Here is a 20735-nt window from a genome sequence, read left to right as displayed (position 1 = left end):
GAGTAAAAAAAGTTAGATAAGAGGTCACGTAAATTTTTTTTAAGAGAATGTTAAATAAATTTAATAAATACATTAAAATAATAAATATTTAAAATATTATATTTTTTTATATTTTAATTAAATCTAATACTTAAAACTTAATAAAAAATAATTAAAATTTACAAAATTCCAAACTCGAAATATACGAGTTTGGAACCCCACGAGACGAGATGAGACGAGGCGGAAAGAAGTTGATTGCGCCTTCTCTTTCGCACCTCTCTCTCTCTCTCTCTCTCTCTCTCTCTTCTGTGTAAGATTTGTTTGTCGACCGTCATCCGCTGTCCGCTGCTCCATCGCCGCAAGGCCACACACAAAGCACACCCCTCTCCACGCCAAAGTCCCCAGAATTGGGGGTTTCTCTATCTATCCATCGAAATATGTAAAAATATCGATTACCCATATTTACCCACATATATATTCACATACGCGTTCTCTATAATGGGGAAGAGAAAGCGAAGATCCTCTGATCAGGATAAACCCCCTCCTTCCCCTCCTCCCCCGGGTAATTAATTTCCTTCTATCTGTTCGATTCCCCTCTTTCAAGATTCTCGTTTTCTTTTAGGGTTCTTCCTGTTCCTCCTTTTGTTGCATTTATCATTTTGGGGTTTTATTTGTGGGTTTCTCTTCGTGGCCATATGGGAATGTATTTACCATTTCACAGTTCTATGTGTGGGTATGGTGTTTTTTCTTGGTTATTCAAACAAATTTAGCTTTCTGAAGCAAGTGTCGAACTTTACTTCTGTATGTTGTTTGATTAATGATGAAATTCTCCTTTATCAGCCTTGGAAACAAGTGTTTATGATGTTTATAAAGAACTCAGATGATGAGAATTTTGTTTTGGGTTGTTTTTTATTATTAGATTAAGCAAGATTCATTAATTGACAATTATATGTGGCTATAGTGTTCTTTTTCAGGGTTATTCAAACAAATTTATCATTCTGAACCAAGAGTAGAACTTTACTTCTTTATGTTGTCTGATAAATGATGAATGGTTTTTTTTTTACCAGCCTTGGAAATAAAAAAGTGTAATGTTTATAAAGAACTCAGATGATGAATTTTTTCTATTGGAAGTTTGTGTACTGTGGCAGCAAGGCACAGAGACAGCTTCCTTTGCAGGCAGGAAGACTGCATGCGTTGAACAACGCCCATTAACTGGCATCTGTTCGTTCTGGTGGTGGTTATGTGGGGTGTTATCTTTGCGATTAGGAATATGAATTCAAGGTCAAGATAGAAAAGTTCTTAAGTACTAAAGGAAGGGGAAAATATAGGTCAGAAAATGAATTTGTTACATTGCTAATCTTACAACTTAATTGGTTAACATCGTCCTGTATAGACCCACTTGTAGCCAACTATGATTTTCCAAGAGGAGAGAGACTCAATCAGAAGTAGCAAACCGTTCTAGTACTATGATCTCTTTCTGCATGGAGTTGCTGGCAGGGTTGAGTGCAGCCTCTCAAAAATGGATTGGGTTTTAAATATGGAGATAATTTGAGAATACTATGCTTGGATTGAGGGGGTTTTGTGTGGAAGTGAAGGATACATAGTGAAATGCCATTGCTCATCTTGTTTAGGTTGTCTTTTAAGAAGGGAAAGGCAAATGTATAGCAGGGTTGGGAGGAAGGAGGGAGGGTTCATGATTGGGAATTTTTGTGCCCCTTAATAATTGGGAAAATGGGGAGAAATATACTGCTTGTTGTTTGTAAGATTTTTGTGCCCCTTAATAACTGTAACATTTTGCTGGTTGAAGTGTTACCACTTCCCCTTTTTGTGAATTTTGTGGTCATAGCTGCTTTTTGCACTCTGTTTTCTCAGAGTTATTTTATTTTCCTTTCAATCATTTTTCCCTAAACAAGTGTCTATGGTTGATAGCCCACAGGTGGTATAATGTGTTCGGGCATTATATTCGTTTAACCTTTGCGTTGTGTCTAGTTGCTTCTAAATGTTCACAATGTGGCTCTCTCCAACTCTTTTTAGAGCTGGTTCTCCTCCTATTCCTTTTGTAACACTGGCCTGTCTTTTAGGCTTTGTTGCCTGTCTTTTAGGCTTTGTTTGGGAGTGATTTTGATACAATGAAAAGTGATTGGAAAATTAGCAACCCACAATGATTAGTCAAGAATGGTACCAATCCCATATTGGAAAATTAGCAAGCAAAACTCAGTGTTATAAAACTCCCTTTGGGTTAATTGTAGAAAAGAACACCTTTTGAGAATACTTTTGAGTATTATTAATAGAATGCTTTTCCTTGTTCTCTCTTTTTTAGTTGAGGATTCTCGGAGTGTGAGTCTTCTGTATGGGTGGTGATTTGGCCAATAGTAGTCATAGTGAGATTATTGACCTCACCAACATCAACATATTTTAAGACATCCCTACGTCAAATTTTGTTATGGAATGGATGGAATGAAAATAAGTGGAATGGAAAATATTTTCTCTTCATTTGGGAGGTTAGGAGATGGAAAGTAATGAAAAATACTTCTCCCTGTTTGGTAGAGTAATGGAAATTGGTGGAATCATAAGATATTAATCATCAAATGGGTCATTCTACCATTTTAATGAAATGCAATAAAATGAAGGGTAAATTTGAACCTTTAAAAAACAATTTAAGGCTAATATTGTCTAACACAAAAGCCAGTTTTCCATCCATTTCCATTTCCCCATAAAAGTGTAAGCTTTGGATAGAAATAGATGAAAACACTTTTCATTAATTTCTATTCCATTCTATTACTAATGCATCTGCCAAACAAAGATTGTCATTCCTGACCCCAAATTTGAACCCAAATCCAATCGGGGACAGAAAATCAACTCCAACCCCGTCCCGATGGGATTCGGGGATCTTCGCAGGGAACCCATTCCCCAAAACATCTTACTGAAGCCATATTGAATCAACCTTAAATCTATCCCAAAATCATTCCAACCTTATGCACACATGTGATTATAATCAAAATAATATTAAAATATGGGCACCTTGCCACCTCTAGTTAACATATCTATGATTAAGATTAAAACATATAAAAAAAAGTAATACTGTAAAATTAAAATTTAAAATCAAAATAATTTTTTTTATGTAGTGTGATGTTTTACAAACTTAATAGCTTATTTATAAGTTGAAATATAAATAATAACCTAAAATTTAATATATAATGTTTAACATATACAGGTTTGGGTTTAGGGCGGGGAGTACTATCCCCACTCTCCCCCCATACCCAATATTTGCACTTTAGGTTTTTCCTAAACCCGAACCCAAATTTGAATTGACCAGGGAAAACCTGCTTTGACTGAGGTGGGTTTTGGCGGAGACCCGCAAGCCAAGTACAAATTGCCATCCCTACAACTTTCTTCATGATTGTGTCACAGCCCTAGGGTTATAACAGTAATTACAGCTTATTGCAATTATTGCATTGTACCTTGCTGTAATATTTTTGCTGTTGTTACGACTTGTACCTTTCAGTTATAGTTACAACTGTAAGCTAGAAGGCCTATAAATAGACTACTACTTGGAGGATGGGAATTCATTTGTGAAATAACAAAATTCTTTCCCTCTAAAAACTTCTCTCTTCCTTCTCTTTCTCTCTGTTCTTTCTGTTCTCTTTCTTTCTCTCTCTCTCTTTCTCGATTTCTTCCTAAATACCTGAAGAAACCCTAGGTCGGTTCTAGGAGCCTGACAAATTGTTCTCTGTATTCTTCTAGAGACATTTTATTATGTTTGCATGGTTCTTACAATATTGGAGAATTAATTCCCCAACATAGCCATGTCACCTATTCTTCTATGCTTCTCTTGGTTGATGTGTAAAAGCGGTTGAATATTAAATGTCTTTTTTATTTTATACCCTGATAATAGCCATATAATCTCAGGATAGGAAATTTTTCTCGTAAAAGTTGAGTACTAAATGTCTTTTTTATTTTATATCCTGATAATACTCATATAATCTCAGGATAGGAAATTTTTCTCAAGTATGAGAATCAAATTGCAACCTGATTATTGCATTCATGTTGTGCATTTCAGATACCATTCCGTATTCCTCTCAAACGGATTCACTGTCAAAAGAGGTTTGTTGTTCTTAACTTTTTCTCGTAATAGATTCTTTCTACTCTTTTACTTGTGTTTAGCGAATTCTATGCTCTAGTCCACCATATGATTTTGGGCTAGTATAACATTTATCTAATAAGGTGAAGGAAATTAAATGATGGTGAAAGTTCTCACCAGTCACTATAATTTCAGAATAAAATGTTTCTGTAAGTCACTATATCTTCTCTATTTCCTGCACGGTGACCAAGAAAGCAAAGTTTTCTCTCTTGGTATTCAAATGGATAACAAGTTTTCACTCAATTTGGAATCTCTCCCCATTTCATTGCAGAAATCTTCTCACTCAGTTGACAGTAGTACCCTAAAGTCTCTCTCTTCTATTATGGATAGTTCTGGGAAGCCACCAAACACCCACCATTCACATCAAAATCTTAGCCGTGCAATATTCTTACGACAGCCACGGCATTACTTTGGACGCCAATACTTCCGGCGAAATTCAGCCAGCAATGCCGATGCATCATCTTCTCGTGCCAAGGGTAGTCCGGAAGATGAGAAATTATCCAAGTTTGCTAGTCGGTGCGAGGTGGATTCTGCACGCGCAATAGGTGCTCTCTCTCTCTCTCTCTCTCTCTCTCTCTCAATGAACATAAGTTAATTCATCCACTGTTTTGGTAGACGGAAAGAGCTGGAAAAAAAGGTGACCAGTGTTGATTGGGACACCATAACTGTTGAATTTATAAATCTGTTACCATGAAAGAGTATGAATTTGAGAATATAATACAATGTTATATTGTGGAGGCACTATATAGCCGTCAATGATTGACCGTATAACTCAACCGTGGAAGCTGTGGTGAGTCTGGTGACTTCTGGAAAGCATGTATCCATTTGGGAATGATGATGCACAATCTACCAGAATGAAGGCACACTTTGCCACATTGATCTAGATGATTGCTCGGAAATAAAATTTAAGGCTGTTTGATTTTGTGTTTGTTGTCCTGTTTTCTACGTTAGTTTATGAAATTTTGAAAACAAAAACTGAAAATAGTGTTTGGTCTTTTGTGTTCTATCTTCAAAAACTTGGAAACATAACCAAAAAAAGTGGCAAAACATGCCTGATTTCATTTCATGTTATTATACAATTATTAATAATATATTGTTAAAAATTATTATATAATATATTATAGTAAGAATATAGCTATATTATAAAATAGTATAATTTTATTGAAATAATATAACTATTAATTATTATGAATATGGTTGCTCTGGATCATTCGGTCATTCTTACTGAATTCTTCTTCAGATAACAAGGACAAAGCATCGTGCAGACAAGGAAAAATTAGGAACAGTTCCTTGGCCACAGATGCAGCATCGCTGGATGCAGTGAAGATGGTGTGCGGGATATGCGAGAAGCTGTTGAAAAGGAAGCTTTACGTTCTAGAGAACTCGCTCTCTACCGGCGATTACTCCGTTGTGGCAGTTTTGGTTTGTGGGCACGTCTATCACGCCGACTGTCTGGAAGAGAGGACGTGCCATGAAGATAGATGGGATCCGCCTTGTCCCTTGTGTTTAGGCCTGCACCCGCGGGTCGACGAATCAAGAGTGCAGTAGTGATTGTATATATGCTTAGTCTATAGCTAGAACATGAATAAAATAGATAGCCGGGGGGGCAAAAGTAGTTGATGTAATAGATGGAAATTTAGGCATTTTGAGCTTATCTTGGTACCCCCTTCTGCTAGTTCTTCCTTCCAAGTTTTAGCTTTTGGAGTTCATACCTAGATAGTTGTTGTAATGGTTTGCTTGCTACTTGCTCTACTGGATTTTGTTATTGTGCGAACAGCTCCTACATTTGGATGGAAAACCAGGTTGAGGGCTGCTAGGATTTTCTTGAGCTCAATATGGCAAAAGCTCTTTTGTTGGTCATATTCTGAGGATTGAATCTTGATCACCATCTTATTCATTCTTGTCATGACCCAATTTCATACTGTTGTCTACTGAAAATTTTTTGGGTATGTTAATTGGTTTTATAAACTCATACACTAATTTTTATTCGACATTTTTGACTGAAACTTGTGATATTATATAAGTGGTGTTGGAATCAACTCTAGACCATAATCACGTGGATGTGGTGTGTGTAAGCACTCAAAATTTTAGCAACGGTAATTATGAAAATATAAAAAAAATATAAATAAGGATAATAAGTATATAAAATGATAGTAATTAATGAAAAATTGAAATAATTCAAATAACAATAACTATAATAATAAAAGATAATAATGCATTCATTTCAATTAAAGAAACAAATCAACTCTTTGAATAAAAGAATAGGATTCATGTAATAGTTGGCTTACATACTTCTTAAATAAAAATAAGCATATATAATGTGCGCGCGTATATATATATATATATCTAGAGAAAGAGAGAAAAATATAAAAGTAAAAAAATGATTGACGTGAGTCAATAGTAAATTTTTGACAATGCAGATTAAAAAATTATTTTAAATATTAGACCAGTAGAAAAAGAATTTATTATGACTCAATTTCACCTTAATAGTTAATTATAATGATGACTATCCGTTACTATTGAACCTTCTTTGGGGTAGTTTTGGATAAGAAAAAAAAATTGTTGAGAAAACGTAAAAACTAATTAAAAGTACTTGTTAAGGATAGATATTAGACAAAGATGAGGTTTGAGTGTGTGTATATATAACTCTTAGTATATTTTTATTAATTTATATATTTTTAATTCAAAAATAAGTAAAAAAAACCTGAAATTTGTGGATTTGACTTGGGTGGGAGCATTTGGGCGTGGCTTGGTTCTTCTTGGCAATTAGGTATGAGTTTATGGGCAGTTTTTTAGAATAGCTCAAGCATCTCCTAATTGTATTGGTTGTAAGGATATTTTGGTCTCTGTCGATCTTCTTTCTCCTGTGTGTTGGGTTGTTTGTTATGGCTGCTTTTCTTTATATCGTTTCATAATTATACATGCATTGCTGCCCCCTTAATAGAGTCAATCCTTTACAGACCATCGACTACTTCAATGCATATGTAGAGAGAGCCTCCCTTCCTCCCTCACGCGCATTTGTAAAAATCAATGAAACATGCAGGCTATGCTACTGTTAGGGGTAAACATCATTATTCCTTACCAAGTACAGGAAGGAAGGATTTCCTAGGAGAAAATATCTTTTAAGATGGCCAGGATAGTTAAGGCATAGGGAATAATTAATTATATCAAAAGGCATCCATGAAAATAATAAGTCCAAAAGTTCAAGAATTTTCCTGCGAAAATTCATGAGTCAGAAAATACAAGTCCAAAAGGGTGTATCAGACCATTAGCCATTTGGAGAGCTGGGACCCAGAAACTTCAACAATCAAAATCACTTGAAACCATGGATTATATTTCTGATTAACTTCCTCAAACAAAGACAATATTACTTTTTAGTTTTTATCAAACGTACACGCTCTATGAAGTTTGGTACAATAATAAGGTTACTCGATTATGACCTGCAAGTAGGTAGGTCTCTGGTTTCTGTCAACAAACAGACTATTTACTAAGAGTAAGGCTGCACACGGTTGACCTTCCGCATCACCTTTGCACTGGATTCACATTTGTATGAGCATCATGACACAAAGATGCTCAAAGTGACTGGTAAATCGGTCAAAACACTTTTTAACTGGTGAAAACTTTAGATCTAGCAAATATTGTTGGAAAACTAAACATATTTGGAGATCAACAATGTTAACTACAGTCTGCCAAGAGGGAGACAAGCTTTGCTAAGTACAGAACTACAGAGATTACCTTACTAGTTAATTACACAAACTGTACACAATGGCATGCAAGAGATACCATAAGTTATGGAGAATTCTTGCAAGAAGCTTTATTATGTCCTTCCTCCTTGCACTTACTGCAAGAAACCGACCTTGTGCCAGGACTCTTGGCTTCTCTTTCCTTCGGCTGATTAGGCGACCGAGAGGGGAAAGGAGGGAGCACAAGCACAGTGTCCGAGGTCGACTCTTCTTTTTCAGCAGGCCTCCCAATTGTAGGCACAGGGTTTATGGACTCAGAATATGTCAAACGGAAGCTATCCACTGTAAAGTACTTTGAACAATAATCATACACATTCTTGTGCGTGTAGTTGAAGACGGCTATAGCATGGCGGCAAGGTAGACCAGTTGTTTGCCATTCTAGGCAAGTACACTCCCACTTACTAAGATCCACAACATGAGTGGCATCATTGTGAACCTCAAATAGGGTGTCGGATGAGATTAACACCTTAAGCCCCCGAGCATCAACAGTTTCTTCTTGAAGCTTGGCATTTTTCAGTGGAGTGAGCTTTGTAGACCACTGACTTGCATCTGTTTGACGACTAGTCATCATCTCTCCTACCACAGATATTAGAGCATCTATCTTTTGTGTAATGGGCAATTCTCTAACCTCCTCCATCAACTTAATGTACGACTCCGCAACATTTTCTGTGATCTGGTTATGGCGCTCACCCTTCAATGATGTAGTCGTCCAATACTCTGGTGGAATCTGCATGACCCAATCATAAGCTTGGGAAGATACATTCTTAATTTGCTCAGTGAACTTTCTAAAACCAACAAGTCGGACAGCATGGGCAGCAGCTATGAAATAACCAGGTAAAGAACCTTTCCCATCTCCATGAAATGGACCCTTCACACTTTTTTTGAAGCTATCCAGAAGGTGGTATATGGAGTAACCATGGTATGCATTACCGAATACTTGAAGCACACAATCCTTTAGTCCCGTCTCTTTGTCAGAAACAAAAGTCATGGATCTTGAAGCCGGCAATGCAGATTTCAACTGCTCCAAAAACCAAAGCCACTTTTCTCCGCTCTCAGCATCCACTATAGCAAATGCAACTGGGAAAAAACAATCATTGCCATCCAGGGCAGTTGCAGTCAGAAGAATTTCTTGAAACTTTGATTTTACAGGTGTGGCTTCAAGGAACAGAAGGGGACGACAACCTTTCTCAAAACCATGTACCGAGGCATGAAAGGACACAAAAAGGCCTTCGAATCTTTTGTCATCACTGATAACAAGCTTGGCAAAACTACCAGGGTTTGTCTCCACGATCTTATCACAGTACCAAGGCAACTGATTGTATGCCTCCTTGTACGAGCCCTGAAGTTGCTCCCTGGCATCTTCAATCCCACGCCACACTTGTGTATAGTTCAGTTCAATTCCAAAGTCCTGTAAAATAGCATTAGCAATCTCCTTTGGTTTATGATGGGGTGAATCGCGTAATCTGTCCTTGATAATATTCACCAACCAATTCTTGGTTGGATGAGCAGACTTCCAGGACTCCCCACCACATGTATGTGAACCATTTAACTTTTTAATCCTAAATGATTGAGCAGCTGGGAACCAAGATGCATGTATCCTCCATGAACAGCCTTCAGCTGCACATCTTCCACTTGCACGTGTACTGTCATTCTTCTTTAACTTGTACACAAAGCGATGTGCAATAGCATATTTCTGCAACGCATCCCGGAACTCATACACATCCTTGAAATCCTGACCAATACCAGTAATACCATCTCTCCATGATGCAACCAGTTTTTCTAAGGACATTTCATCAGAGTATGTAAGTTGACAAGAAGTGTCGATGCCATATTTTCCAGGATCATAATCATTGTCATCTCCATTATCAGACACCAAAATTTGGCTACTCTTTTTTCGTGATCTTTTGTGCGCAGCATCATCAGCAACAGCAACAATGGTTGGGCCATTGGCACCAAATTTCCAGGAGGCAGTACGTCTTCGCTTCTTAACAGTATCAGCAGGGGTAGCACTCATATCTACTTCAATTGGTTTGTAAGCAATTGACTTGGCAGCAACTGGAGTTGGTGAGCCACTACTGGAATCATCTGTATTAGCTGATGAAGAAGCACTTGAGGGAGTCTTTGCTTTATTGCCTTTCTTGGCTGTAGCATTGACACCTGTTACAGAGTCAGTTGCTGCAGTAGTAGCTTTCTTGCGTGCAGAGGTTCTCCGAGTGGCAACATGAGAAGCAGGGGTACCAACAGGAGTAGCAGCAGCAGTTAGGAATGAAGTAATTGGTGTTGGAGCAATAACAGGGTTCACAGACTCAGCTACTTTTACACCAGTGTCCCTGCAAGTACTACTAAGATTATTTCAATAATAAGGACTATATCATTAGAAAAAATGATAGACACTGCTATTTCACCAAAAAATGTGAGGTATATTAAAGAGCAAGGCACAAGCTAGGAACTAAATATAACAAACATTATTGTATAAAATAGGGTAAATTACACTAAACACCCGTGATGTATGAGCTTAACACACAAAATACCCCTCAATGTTAAAAAATTTCAGTACTTTCTATCTGAAAATTTTTGTAGCATGCTGCCCACCATAAACCAGAAGCTACCTACCTTGCTTTAGATAGCTAAAATTAGTGAAAGAGAAAGTATTTGCAATGCCACCCCAACCTTATATTTTTTAGCTGACCATATTAACCCTTAACATGCTGTTTAAATTACCAAAATACCCTTAACGTAATAATTAAAAACACTAATATAAACAGTGTTAATAACACCTTAATCTGCTCGTAGAAACTTTATTAATTAGTTAGTTACTATAATGATATGTACAATATATATAAAAATCTATTTTCCATAGAATTGTTTTCAAATAAATGCATAGATAATCAGTAATAAGGTAATTTCAAAGATTTTAAGTGATCTCTCAATCTCTTTTGATGATTGGCGAGATAAACTTTCACGTAGCCAAGCCACCTAGGGGGACTAAAGCTTGATATATTAATGTTGCTGTTGATCTCTCAATCCCTCTCTTTCCCACACAACCCCATTTCCTATGGAAACATCCTGTCAACCAAGCCCCAGCACCCCCTACCCACCACGACCAAGAATTGCACCACAAGAACAAAGCATTTGGCCTTGGCTCATGTCATGATGTCCAAGACCTCATTGGTATTATGCTCTTTCCAAACAACACTGGGTTGGCAGAACTAGAGGCCATATGGTGAAGATCATAGAAACAAATAATTAATCGACGTTGGAGAAGAAGATGGTGCCATTGATGTTGACAAGGTTTGGTTGAAGGCCAGGGTTATAGACTAGGGGTTGTGTTGGATTATGAGGATATCCAAGATTAAGGCAATGGAGATTTGGTTAGGATTAATTCCTAATCTAGAATTAGGATCTTATATATATCTTTCCTTTCTTCCTTATTGTTGATGATCTTTCCTTTTGTTGTTGTATGTTCTCTCTATAAGAGAGATGTTTGTGTTCATAGTTAAGACATGAAATATATTAAGTTTCTCCTAGAGATTTTACATGGTATCAGAGCCTAATAGGCTGATACACTAAAACCCTAGTGCCTTCATTGCACCAGCTGCCACCCCTTCATTGGGTTCCTCTTCACCATCGGTCTTAACTTTTTAGAGTGCCTTCAGCGCACTATCTGGCCACCAGCCCCATCACTGCCATTGAGGTCGCCACTATCAGATTGACTGACCATCGGAGACCCACCGCCATCGGATTCTTCACGTGCCATCACGCGCCACTGCCCAGTTCGTCTCCGACCCCACGCGCCAATGTGTGCGTCACCCTCTCGCCCCCAGCTTCTCCAAATCAGCCCTCCGACATTTTTCTCTCTCATCCCTGGTGTTCAACTTACCCTCATCGCATCCAACCTCTTCCTCTCCAACTGGAACAGCCATGTCCGAACTTTCAAGCATGACTCCAGATCTGAAAACTGGAGAATCAACTCTAATGGTTCAATCAATGGAAGCTGGAACTGGATCGAAGGCTAGAAAGCTGCCCGGAATCCACCAATCCTACTGATTAGATGGTAGAAATTATTTACAATGGACCCAACTAGTACAAACATTCCTCAAGGGTAAAGGAAAAACCAGCCATTTGATTCCGGCTCCTCCAAAACCAACAGATCCTGCACTTCCAGCATGGGAGGTAGGAGATGCTCAAATCATGCCATGGCTTTGGAATGCCATACAACCCGAGGTAAGTAAAAACTACATGTTCTTGGGTTCGGCTAGAGAGATTTGGGAAACTATACGACAGACTTATTCCAAAATTCATGATGCATCAGTTATACTTGAGGTCAAAACTAAACTTAGTAGCACTAAACAAGGGGGCATGAGTGTTACTGAATATTATAATAAGATGCATGGCTTATGGCTAGAGTTAGACCATTATCAAAGTATTAAAATGGTATGCAGTGTTGATGCTGCAACTCTTAGTCAAATGTTTGAAAGAGATAAGAGTGGTTGAGTTCCTAGCAGACCTCAATTCAGAGTTTGATCAAGTTTGGGTGCAAATCTTAGGGGGAGAAAAGCTTCCAGCTCTCCATGAGGTTTTCGCTATGGTTAGAAGTGAGGAGAAACGAAGGACAACAATGCTTCATGAAGCTGGAATAGAAAGATCAGCCATGATCTCCAATTGAAGGGCTGCTGTAGTAACTGAAACTGGTTTAGAATAATCAGCCATGGTGTCCAGCAAAGGAGGTGGATCAAGGATGAAAGCAGGAAGGGGAGAATTTCAGTCTCGGGCTGCAAATAAGGAGGCACTATGGTGCACCTTCTGAAATAAACCAAGACATACTAGAGAGACTTGCTTCAAGCTCCATGGAAAGAAAGTGGTTTTAAATCGATTGGGAAGTTTTAAAAATCTGGTAGCCAAGAATCAGGCATATGTATGCAGCAAGGGTCAAGAAGAAGAGGCATTAACTACCCAAAGCGAGCCTGCTCCTGGTGCTGATTTTTTTAACACTGAAGACATCTCTAAGTTGAAGCTGTTCCTCAAGACCTTACAAGAGGGTGCATGCTCTCTTGCACACAAAGACTCCTCAAGTAACTGCCTTCATTCAGCATTTTTTCCAGCCTTTAAGACTGATAAACAGGATATATGGATTCTAGATACTGGGGCCACTGATCACATGACACCCCATTCCCATGTTTTTTATGCCTACCACTCTCTTTCCACCTCTAAACAAATCACAATAGCCAATGGAACATCTGTTCCAATTTTAGGCCAGGGTACAGCAACTCTAAACTCTCATTTTTCCCTCAAACATGTTCTTCATGTACCTAGTTTATCAACCAATCTTATCTCTATTCACCAACTAACCAAAGATTTGACTTGTCGGGCTATTTTTTCCCCTCATTTGTGTGAATTTCAGGCCATGACAACAGGGAAGATGATTGGTGCTGCTAGAGAATGCAATAGGCTGTACTACCTGATGAGGGAAGACTCTTATCCTACAAAGAAACAACTTCCAACTGCTGCCTACTCATCTCAGTCAACCTCCAATTATAGGGATGTATGGCTGCAACACTACCGATTGGGTCATCCTCCTTTCACTCTATTAAAATCCATGTTTCCTACATTGTTTGCATCTTTAAATCTTAGTCTTTTTCATTGTGATGTTTGTGTTCTGTCTAAGCATCATCATGTGTCCTATCCTCCTAGCAATAAAATCTCATCTACACCATTTACTTTGATTCACTCAGATGTGTGGGGACCATCTAAAATCTCTAATTGTTCTGGGGCTCGTTGGTTTATCTCTTTCATTGATGATTGTACCCGTATGGCTTGGGTTTTTCTCTTAAAAGATAAGGCCACCATTAGTTTAGCTCTTCCCACTTTTTGTAAAATGATTGCAACTCAATTTGGTTCACCTATCAAACGATTAAGAACTGATAATGCGAGGGATTATTTTAATCATCACCTGCATCAATATTTCCAACAAGAAGGAATAATCCATGAATCTTCTTGTGCTGATACCCCTCAACAAAATGGGGTAGCGGAAAGGAAGATAAGACACCTCCTTAATGTGACTCGATCTCTTCTTCATCATCACAATGTTCCTAAATCCTACTAGGGGGAAGCAGTCCTTACAGTGACCTATCTCATTAACCGAGTCCCTACCAAGTTGCTACAAAATCAAAGTCCTTTACACTGTCTATCCTCTTTCTTTCCCGATCAGTTCTTACATTCCCCTCTTCCTCTTCAGGTGTTTGGTTGTGTATCCTTTGTTCACATTCCCAAACAACACCGTGATAAACTTGATCCTCAAGCACTCAAATGTGTTTTCCTTGGATACTCACCCACTCAAAAGGGGTACAAGTGTTACCATCCTCTCACTCGAAAATTTTATGTCTCCAAGGATGTCACGTTTGTGAAATCTAAACTTGTTTTTGGCTCATCCCAGGCTGATCCCCAGGGGGAGACTTTGGTTCAAGGTGACCACCCTTCTAGTGATAACCCTTTATGTGATAGTGACATCTTCTTTCCTTCTGTTCAACCTATTCTTACATCTTCTTAGCCCCCTAGCCATCCTATTATCTCTCCTCAATCTCCAAATAGTAGTCATGAATCAGCTCTCAATCAAGGTATAACTGAGAAGCAACAGGGGCAACCAGATACTCAAGAGTTGTCATCCTTTGTCAGGTATAAGGGATCTTCTTATGTATTCAAACGTAGACAGCCCTAGCATACACCATCATCATCTTCGAGTCAAAGTATGAATCCCATTCAATCTTCACCCTTAGTTCAACCTGATGACCTAGACCTACCTATAGCCATTCAAAAAGGGAAAAGAAATTGCACTCAACACCCATTAACCAACTTCTTATCCTATCATCGTCTTTCTTAGAATCACAAAGCCTTCTTAGTATCCTTGGACTCCATTGAAATCCCCAAGTCAGTTGAGGAGGCTCTAAAAGATCTGAACTGGAGGCAAGCCATGTTGGAGGAGATGAAAGCTTTGAAGAAGAACCATACATGGGACTTAGTGCCTCAACCATAGGGTGTTACACCAATTGGCTGCAGGTGGATTTTCAATATCAAATACAATGCTGATGAGACCCTAGAGAGATACAAAGTTAGATTGGTCGCCAAAGGCTACACTCAATCATATGGCATAGACTATCTTGAGACATTTGCCCCTGTGGCAAAAATGGCAATTATGAGAATTCTTTTATCTTTAGCAGCTTATTTTGGATGGAGTCTACAATAGTTGGATGTAAAAAATGCATTTCTACATGGAGATTTGGACGAAGAAGTTTTTATGGAATTGCCCCCTGGATTTCAGGAAGGGGAAGCAGGGCAAGTGCGCAGACTGAGGAAGGCACTCTATGGGCTCAAACAGTCCCCAAGAGCATGGTTTGGTAGGTTTTCCAAGGCCATGACAGATATGGGATATAACCAAAGCAAGGGTGATCATACACTCTTCTTCAAGCATTCAGACAAAGAGAAGGTTACCGCTCTATTGGTATATGTAGATGACATAATAGTCACAGGGAATGATGCAAAGGAATAGAAGATTCTCAAGGACAAGTTAGCCAAGGAATTCGAGATTAAAGACCTTGGTTCTCTCAAGTATTTCTTAGGGATTGAAGTTGCTTATTCGAAGGCTGGAATATTTCTCTCCCAAAGGAAATATGTGCTGGACTTGTTAGCTGAGACAGGGGTATCAGGAGGGAGAGGATCTAATGTGCCGGTAGAGCCTAACAGCAAGTTGGGAGTTGATCCTAATAGTCAACCAGTAGATAAGGGTAGATACCAAAGGCTGGTAGGCCGTCTGATATACCTGTCTCACACTAGACCTGATATTGCCTTTGGAGTTAGCCTTGTGAGCCAATTCATGCACAACTCGACAGAAGAACATATGCAGGCAGTAAGGAAGATCTTAAACTATTTGAAGGCTACCCCAGGTAAGGGGATCTTATTTAAATTAGGAGAAGAGCTGGATATTAAGGGATTTATAGATGCAAACTATGCAGGATCTTTTATTGACAGGAGATCAACTAGTGTATATTGTGTATTTTTCAGTGGAAACCTTGTGTCATGGAGGAGCAAGAAGCAAAGTGTTATGTCAAGATCAAGTGCAAAAGCTGAATTTAGAGCGATGGCTCTTGGACTATGTGAGGTGTTGTGGCTAAGAATCATCCTAGAAGATTTGAAGATTAGGGCTCAAGGCTCAATCAAGGTGTTCTGTGACAACCAATCAGCCATCAGTATTGCCCATAATCCTGTTCAACATGACAGGACAAAACATGTTGAAATAGACCGACACTTCATTAAAGAGAAGTTGGATGCAGGCTTGATCACAATACCCTATGCTTCATCTAAAGACCAAGTGGCGGATGTGTTAACTAAAGGGCTTGCAGCTAAGAGGTTTGAAAATTTAGTATGCAAGCTGGAAATGAATGACATACACTCTCCAGCTTGAGGGGGAGTGTTGGATTATGAGGATATCCAAGATTAAGGCAATGGAGATTTGGTTAGGATTAATTCCTAATCTAGAATTACGATCTTATATATATCTTTCCTTTCTTCCTTATTGTTGATGATCTTTCCTTTCTTGTATCTTTCCTTTTGTTGTTGTATGTTCTCTCTATAAGAGAGCTATTTGTGTTCATAGTTAAGACATGAAATATATTAAGTTTCTCCTAGAGATTTTACAGGTTGCTTTGGGTTTGTTTGCTGAGGTTCGAAGATAGAGATGGGGGAGGACCCAACATATATTTGATAGATTGTTTATCTCTCCTATCCTTGATGGTGGTGGTGGTGCCATTTCAGCAGTACTGGATGGTGGGGAAGATCGGAAGAGGTTGTTGGGTGTTGGGTGATGTTGCCTGGTTGGGACAAGTGGATTGTTGAAATTTGCTAGACAGGGAGAACGGTGTTCATGGGGAGTCATTGTCAGGTTAGGGCTACAAGTGTAGGGGAGGAAGATGGGACTTTTATATCCGTTGTGATGAATTACACCATAATGTCTGACATGGCAAATATTTATTGGTTAGTAATGGCCAAGCCATTATATGCTAGCCATCATGTTTTCCACATGCCTGCATGGTCAGGAGATTTTGTCATCATTTTTTGGCATACTCTAATGTGGATATCTGGTATTAATTTTCAATATTGAGGGGTACTTATATTAAACCCAAACTCCAGGGGGTAATGGCAATAGTTTTTATCCTATAATGTAATAAGAAATGGAGACAAATATAAAGTGTTTTAACATGAGACAAATACCTGTTAGTATATATCTCCAAGTCCTCCTTGTTAAAACCTTCCCTTCCCATAATGAAAACATCTGCTGTAATTGAATTCCCATGGAAATCAAGCATCCTTCTCAGGTCTTTGTCATTGGATAAAGTGATCAGTGTCCGAGTATTTCCAGGGAGGAAATACTTGATGGACACAGATTTATATTCCAAGTTACATAATTCAGCTAGCTTTAACTTCAGATCATCGAATGAAGTTTCAGAATTAACATTTACTGCCTGTGCCTCCCCTCCAGTGTATGTCAAGGACCCATTGTCATTCTTTACAAACTCACCACCAGATTGACAAATTAATATAAGCTTTCCCTTTGCCATTCCCAAGTGCCTGCAATGGTTCCCATAAGCAATCAGATAAGACATAAATATATCTCTCCAGCCTTCATATAATTTAAGAAGATTCATGTGAATGGGTGCATTGTGTGCCAAATTCCATCTTGTTAACACAAATTGCTAATGCAGATGCAAGTTTAAATTGTTGATATTACTATTGTAAAAACTGTGCTCATCATAGCAGTGCTTGCAGAGCACCTTATCGGCATTGAATAGGTATACTGAGTTTTATACAGCACGCGAACACAAAAGTTGGCTCTGAATTATGCATGCGGAACATTCCTCTAGAGCACAAAAAGAAATGAATTCACCAGTAGAACCAAACATAAGAAATAAAAGTAAACTCATCCGAACACCATTCAAGTAGAATAAATATATCTACAAATATGCACTGAAACAGATAGGGTCATTATAAAGCACAATAATTGTATCTCTTTAGAAATTAGTTTAGATGTTGCATAGATGAGAATGTCATCCTTTTTTTTTAACACGTGGAATTCCAGAAAATGACTAAGAACGTAGTTTGTTTTTTTTTTATTTTGACAAGAAACACGTGATTCAGCTATGCAAATGACTACACATTAATGCAGCAAGTGTATTGTACTCGAAATGATTAACATATACAAGAAAAATGCTCACTCAAACCAAACCTTGAGGAGCATAAAGATTTTGGGAAAGTGTCAATCAATAACAGAACTCTATCACGATAATATAAACTGTATACACACTTCTTTCAAGAAAGCTTAATGTTATAGGCTCAGACTGTGACTGGATAGATCCACACATCCTTACAAACAAGCTAGTCACATGCCAAGGAAATGAACCTCAAGTTGTACAACAGCCTAGATCCTGCAGAATGAATGTCAGACTAGATATTTGCCTTGGGCAAATTATTCCGTCTGACGCTTATACTCATTTGCTAGCCTCTGATAAGAGAACCATTGACATTATATACGGACAGGGCATAAATGCAAAATTACAATCCCCCAAGTGGCATCTGAAGTGACGTCTTGCGCTAGTGGACACCATCTTACAATATAACAGGATGCTACTACAGTTATAACTGCTAATAATTTAACAATCCTAGATTTTCACTCTTCTTGGAGAGTGTAGGCTGTTGAACCACAAGGTGTACAACAGCCTAAACCCTCCAGAATGGTGGTCAGACTAGAAATTTGCGTTGGGCAAATTATTCAATGTGACTGTTATACTCAATTGCCAGCCTCTGATATGAGTACCGTCGACACTATATACAGGCAGAACATATATCGTGAAATTACAATCCCCAGGTGGCATCGGAAGTGCCCTCTTAAGCTAGTGGACCCCATTTTACAAGATAATGGGCCGTTAATACAGTTATAAGTACTATAATTTAACAATCCCTGAATTTCACTCTTTTTCTTTCCACATACACCCCCAACTCGTCATCATAACCCTTAAGTTAAAGCAGGTCAGCGCAAAAGGTAAATTTGCATAGGGCTAATGGAACACACAATACCGTACACTCTTTTACATATATTACATACAGTAATCACTTGAGAACGACCCTAGTTGGAAGAAGAAAAAAAAAAACAACAAACAAACAACTGAAAACGAGAGATAACCAAGGTGAAGGCAACGGCGTTAATTTACCGAAGAAGCCAGCCTCCGACGGCCAATTCAAATCCCGTCCGAATCAGTCAATGTAAGACACACCGACTACAATTCAACTCAACAACAAACAATGAGGGCAAAAACGAAACAATTTGGCAAGAAGATAAGTCGATCTCAAACAAAGCTGAATCTGAAACACAGGAAGTAACTACTCCAGTTTGATCCAGGAACATCATCACACAACATCGACGGAGAAAATGATACGAAGGAGAGAACTTTCTCAAATTAGATACACACATGCATGCAGAAAGAGAGAAATTTACCCAAGAATTGAGAGAAGAGGGAGTGGAGAGTGAAGAGAACCCTAGAATTTGGGGCTGTATCGGAATTAGGGCAAGTCTGAGATTGCAAATAAAAGAGAAATTGGGGAAGAGAGGGGTGTGGTGGAAGGAAAAGTATAGCATTCAAGATCGGGCTTTAAACAACCTATATGCAATATTGATAAATCTTGGGGCCGATGTGAAATTTAATGGAAGTTGAGAAGAAACAGAGATCATGTTCGCTGTTTGGGCTTTTGTTTTTGTCACATAAAACAGAAAGCATTAGCAGCCTCTCGTGGGTTTAAACTAAAACCCACCAACTCTTTTGGACCAAATTAATTCATCCACTATCCAAAAATGGTTAATTTTTTTATATGTTTGCTTGTTTTTATTTTCGGTTCAAAATATAGAAATTAAAAATTATGTCCATATTGTCATTGCTTTTTAAAATTCAAAAATTAAAATTATACTCAGCTTTCTAGAATTGAGAACAATACACTTAAAATCTTTTTTTAAAGTGAAAATAATAAAAAACTAAAAAATCAATTTGTCCTTAATTAATGCGGTGTCATCATTTTATGTAAAATATATGTTGGTTATTAATAGTGTTAAAATGTCCCCACATAAAATTGGGTAAATTGCATACAACACTTTAAAGATTTAGTGAAACTGTCCAAAAAAAAAATTATATTTGAGAAATAGTAATAGTCATCCATGTTATTAAATAAATAAGTAAATTAATCAATTTACCTTCCATTCTCTTCTTTTTTTCAGATAAAAAATAACTTATTTACATTCGTTGTAATATGTTGTAATAAATTTATATGATTTTATCATAATTTGTTATAATAAACTTACATGGCTTCATCTTAAACCCATATTTAAATTCGAGATGAATAAGAAATCTAAATTTGGGTTTGAACGAGGGAAAGAAGAGAAGAAGACAATGATGAAATCTAAGTTTCAAGTGAAGCCAATATAAGTTTGAACCTAGATTGGGTTTTTAGATTCAACAAAACCCAGATAATTTAGATTTGTTGAAATTTAGATTCATTTGTGTTGTCAAATATAGAATGGAGAGAAAAAATAAAGAAGAAAACAGAAAAGCAAAAGAAGAAATTTAAGTTTTGGGAAAAACTAGAACAAAAATAAAAGAAAAAGAAGAAATAAAAGTGTGAAAGAGACAAGACAGAAAGGGAAATGAAAAAGAAGAGAGAAGAAAGACTAAGACTTTTATATATGAGTAAAATTTGATCAATTATATAATGTATAACAAGATTAGTTAATAATAATAGAAAACTTGTAATATAATATTAAATTTTAAGGGTATCTATTG

General features: G+C 37.8%; 2 protein-coding genes across 5 annotated transcripts; one reads left to right on the top strand and one right to left on the bottom strand.

The window, feature by feature from the left end:
* Positions 1-210: 210 nt before the first annotated feature.
* On the top strand, positions 211-5980 carry LOC127795891 (uncharacterized). Its single transcript, XM_052327860.1, has 4 exons — positions 211-541; positions 4040-4083; positions 4392-4665; positions 5361-5980. The coding sequence occupies exons 1-4, from the start codon at positions 478-480 to the stop codon at positions 5666-5668; spliced, it is 690 nt and encodes a 229-aa protein (XP_052183820.1). The 5' UTR covers positions 211-477; the 3' UTR covers positions 5669-5980.
* Positions 5981-7758: 1778 nt separating this feature from the next.
* On the bottom strand, positions 7759-19653 carry LOC127795565 (uncharacterized). Of its 4 annotated transcripts, none has more exons than XM_052327332.1 (3): positions 19403-19653; positions 17125-17481; positions 7759-10205 (listed from the first exon to the last, which is right to left on the bottom strand). In XM_052327332.1, the coding sequence occupies exons 2-3, from the start codon at positions 17469-17471 to the stop codon at positions 7910-7912; spliced, it is 2643 nt and encodes an 880-aa protein (XP_052183292.1). In that variant the 5' UTR covers positions 17472-17481; positions 19403-19653; the 3' UTR covers positions 7759-7909. The 4 variants fall into 4 exon arrangements, with proteins under 4 accessions (XP_052183292.1, XP_052183294.1, XP_052183295.1 ...); XM_052327334.1 differs by having other exon boundaries at positions 7759-10202; XM_052327335.1 differs by having other exon boundaries at positions 7759-10193; positions 19403-19652.
* Positions 19654-20735: the final 1082 nt, after the last annotated feature.

The sequence above is a fragment of the Diospyros lotus genome, chromosome 2 (genome assembly GCF_014633365.1).
Source record: "Diospyros lotus cultivar Yz01 chromosome 2, ASM1463336v1, whole genome shotgun sequence".
In the NCBI taxonomy this organism is placed as follows: domain Eukaryota; kingdom Viridiplantae; phylum Streptophyta; class Magnoliopsida; order Ericales; family Ebenaceae; genus Diospyros; species Diospyros lotus.
The sequence above is the reverse complement of the archived record's forward strand: the minus strand, read 5'-3'. Positions and strand labels throughout refer to the sequence as shown.

What these genes read in the sequence shown, in the direction of transcription:
- LOC127795565 (XM_052327332.1), bottom strand. Translation starts at nt 17,471, where the DNA reads ATGGCAAAGGGAAAGCTTATATTAATTTGTCAATCTGGTGGTGAGTTT. An exon ending in TTGGAGATATATACTAACAG is followed by an intron (nt 10,206 to 17,124) that starts GTATTTGTCTCA and finishes AAATAATCTTAG; the next exon opens with TAGTACTTGCAGGGACACTG.
- LOC127795891 (XM_052327860.1), top strand. Translation starts at nt 478, where the DNA reads ATGGGGAAGAGAAAGCGAAGATCCTCTGATCAGGATAAACCCCCTCCT. An exon ending in CGGATTCACTGTCAAAAGAG is followed by an intron (nt 4,084 to 4,391) that starts GTTTGTTGTTCT and finishes ATTTCATTGCAG; the next exon opens with AAATCTTCTCACTCAGTTGA. An exon ending in GGATTCTGCACGCGCAATAG is followed by an intron (nt 4,666 to 5,360) that starts GTGCTCTCTCTC and finishes ATTCTTCTTCAG; the next exon opens with ATAACAAGGACAAAGCATCG.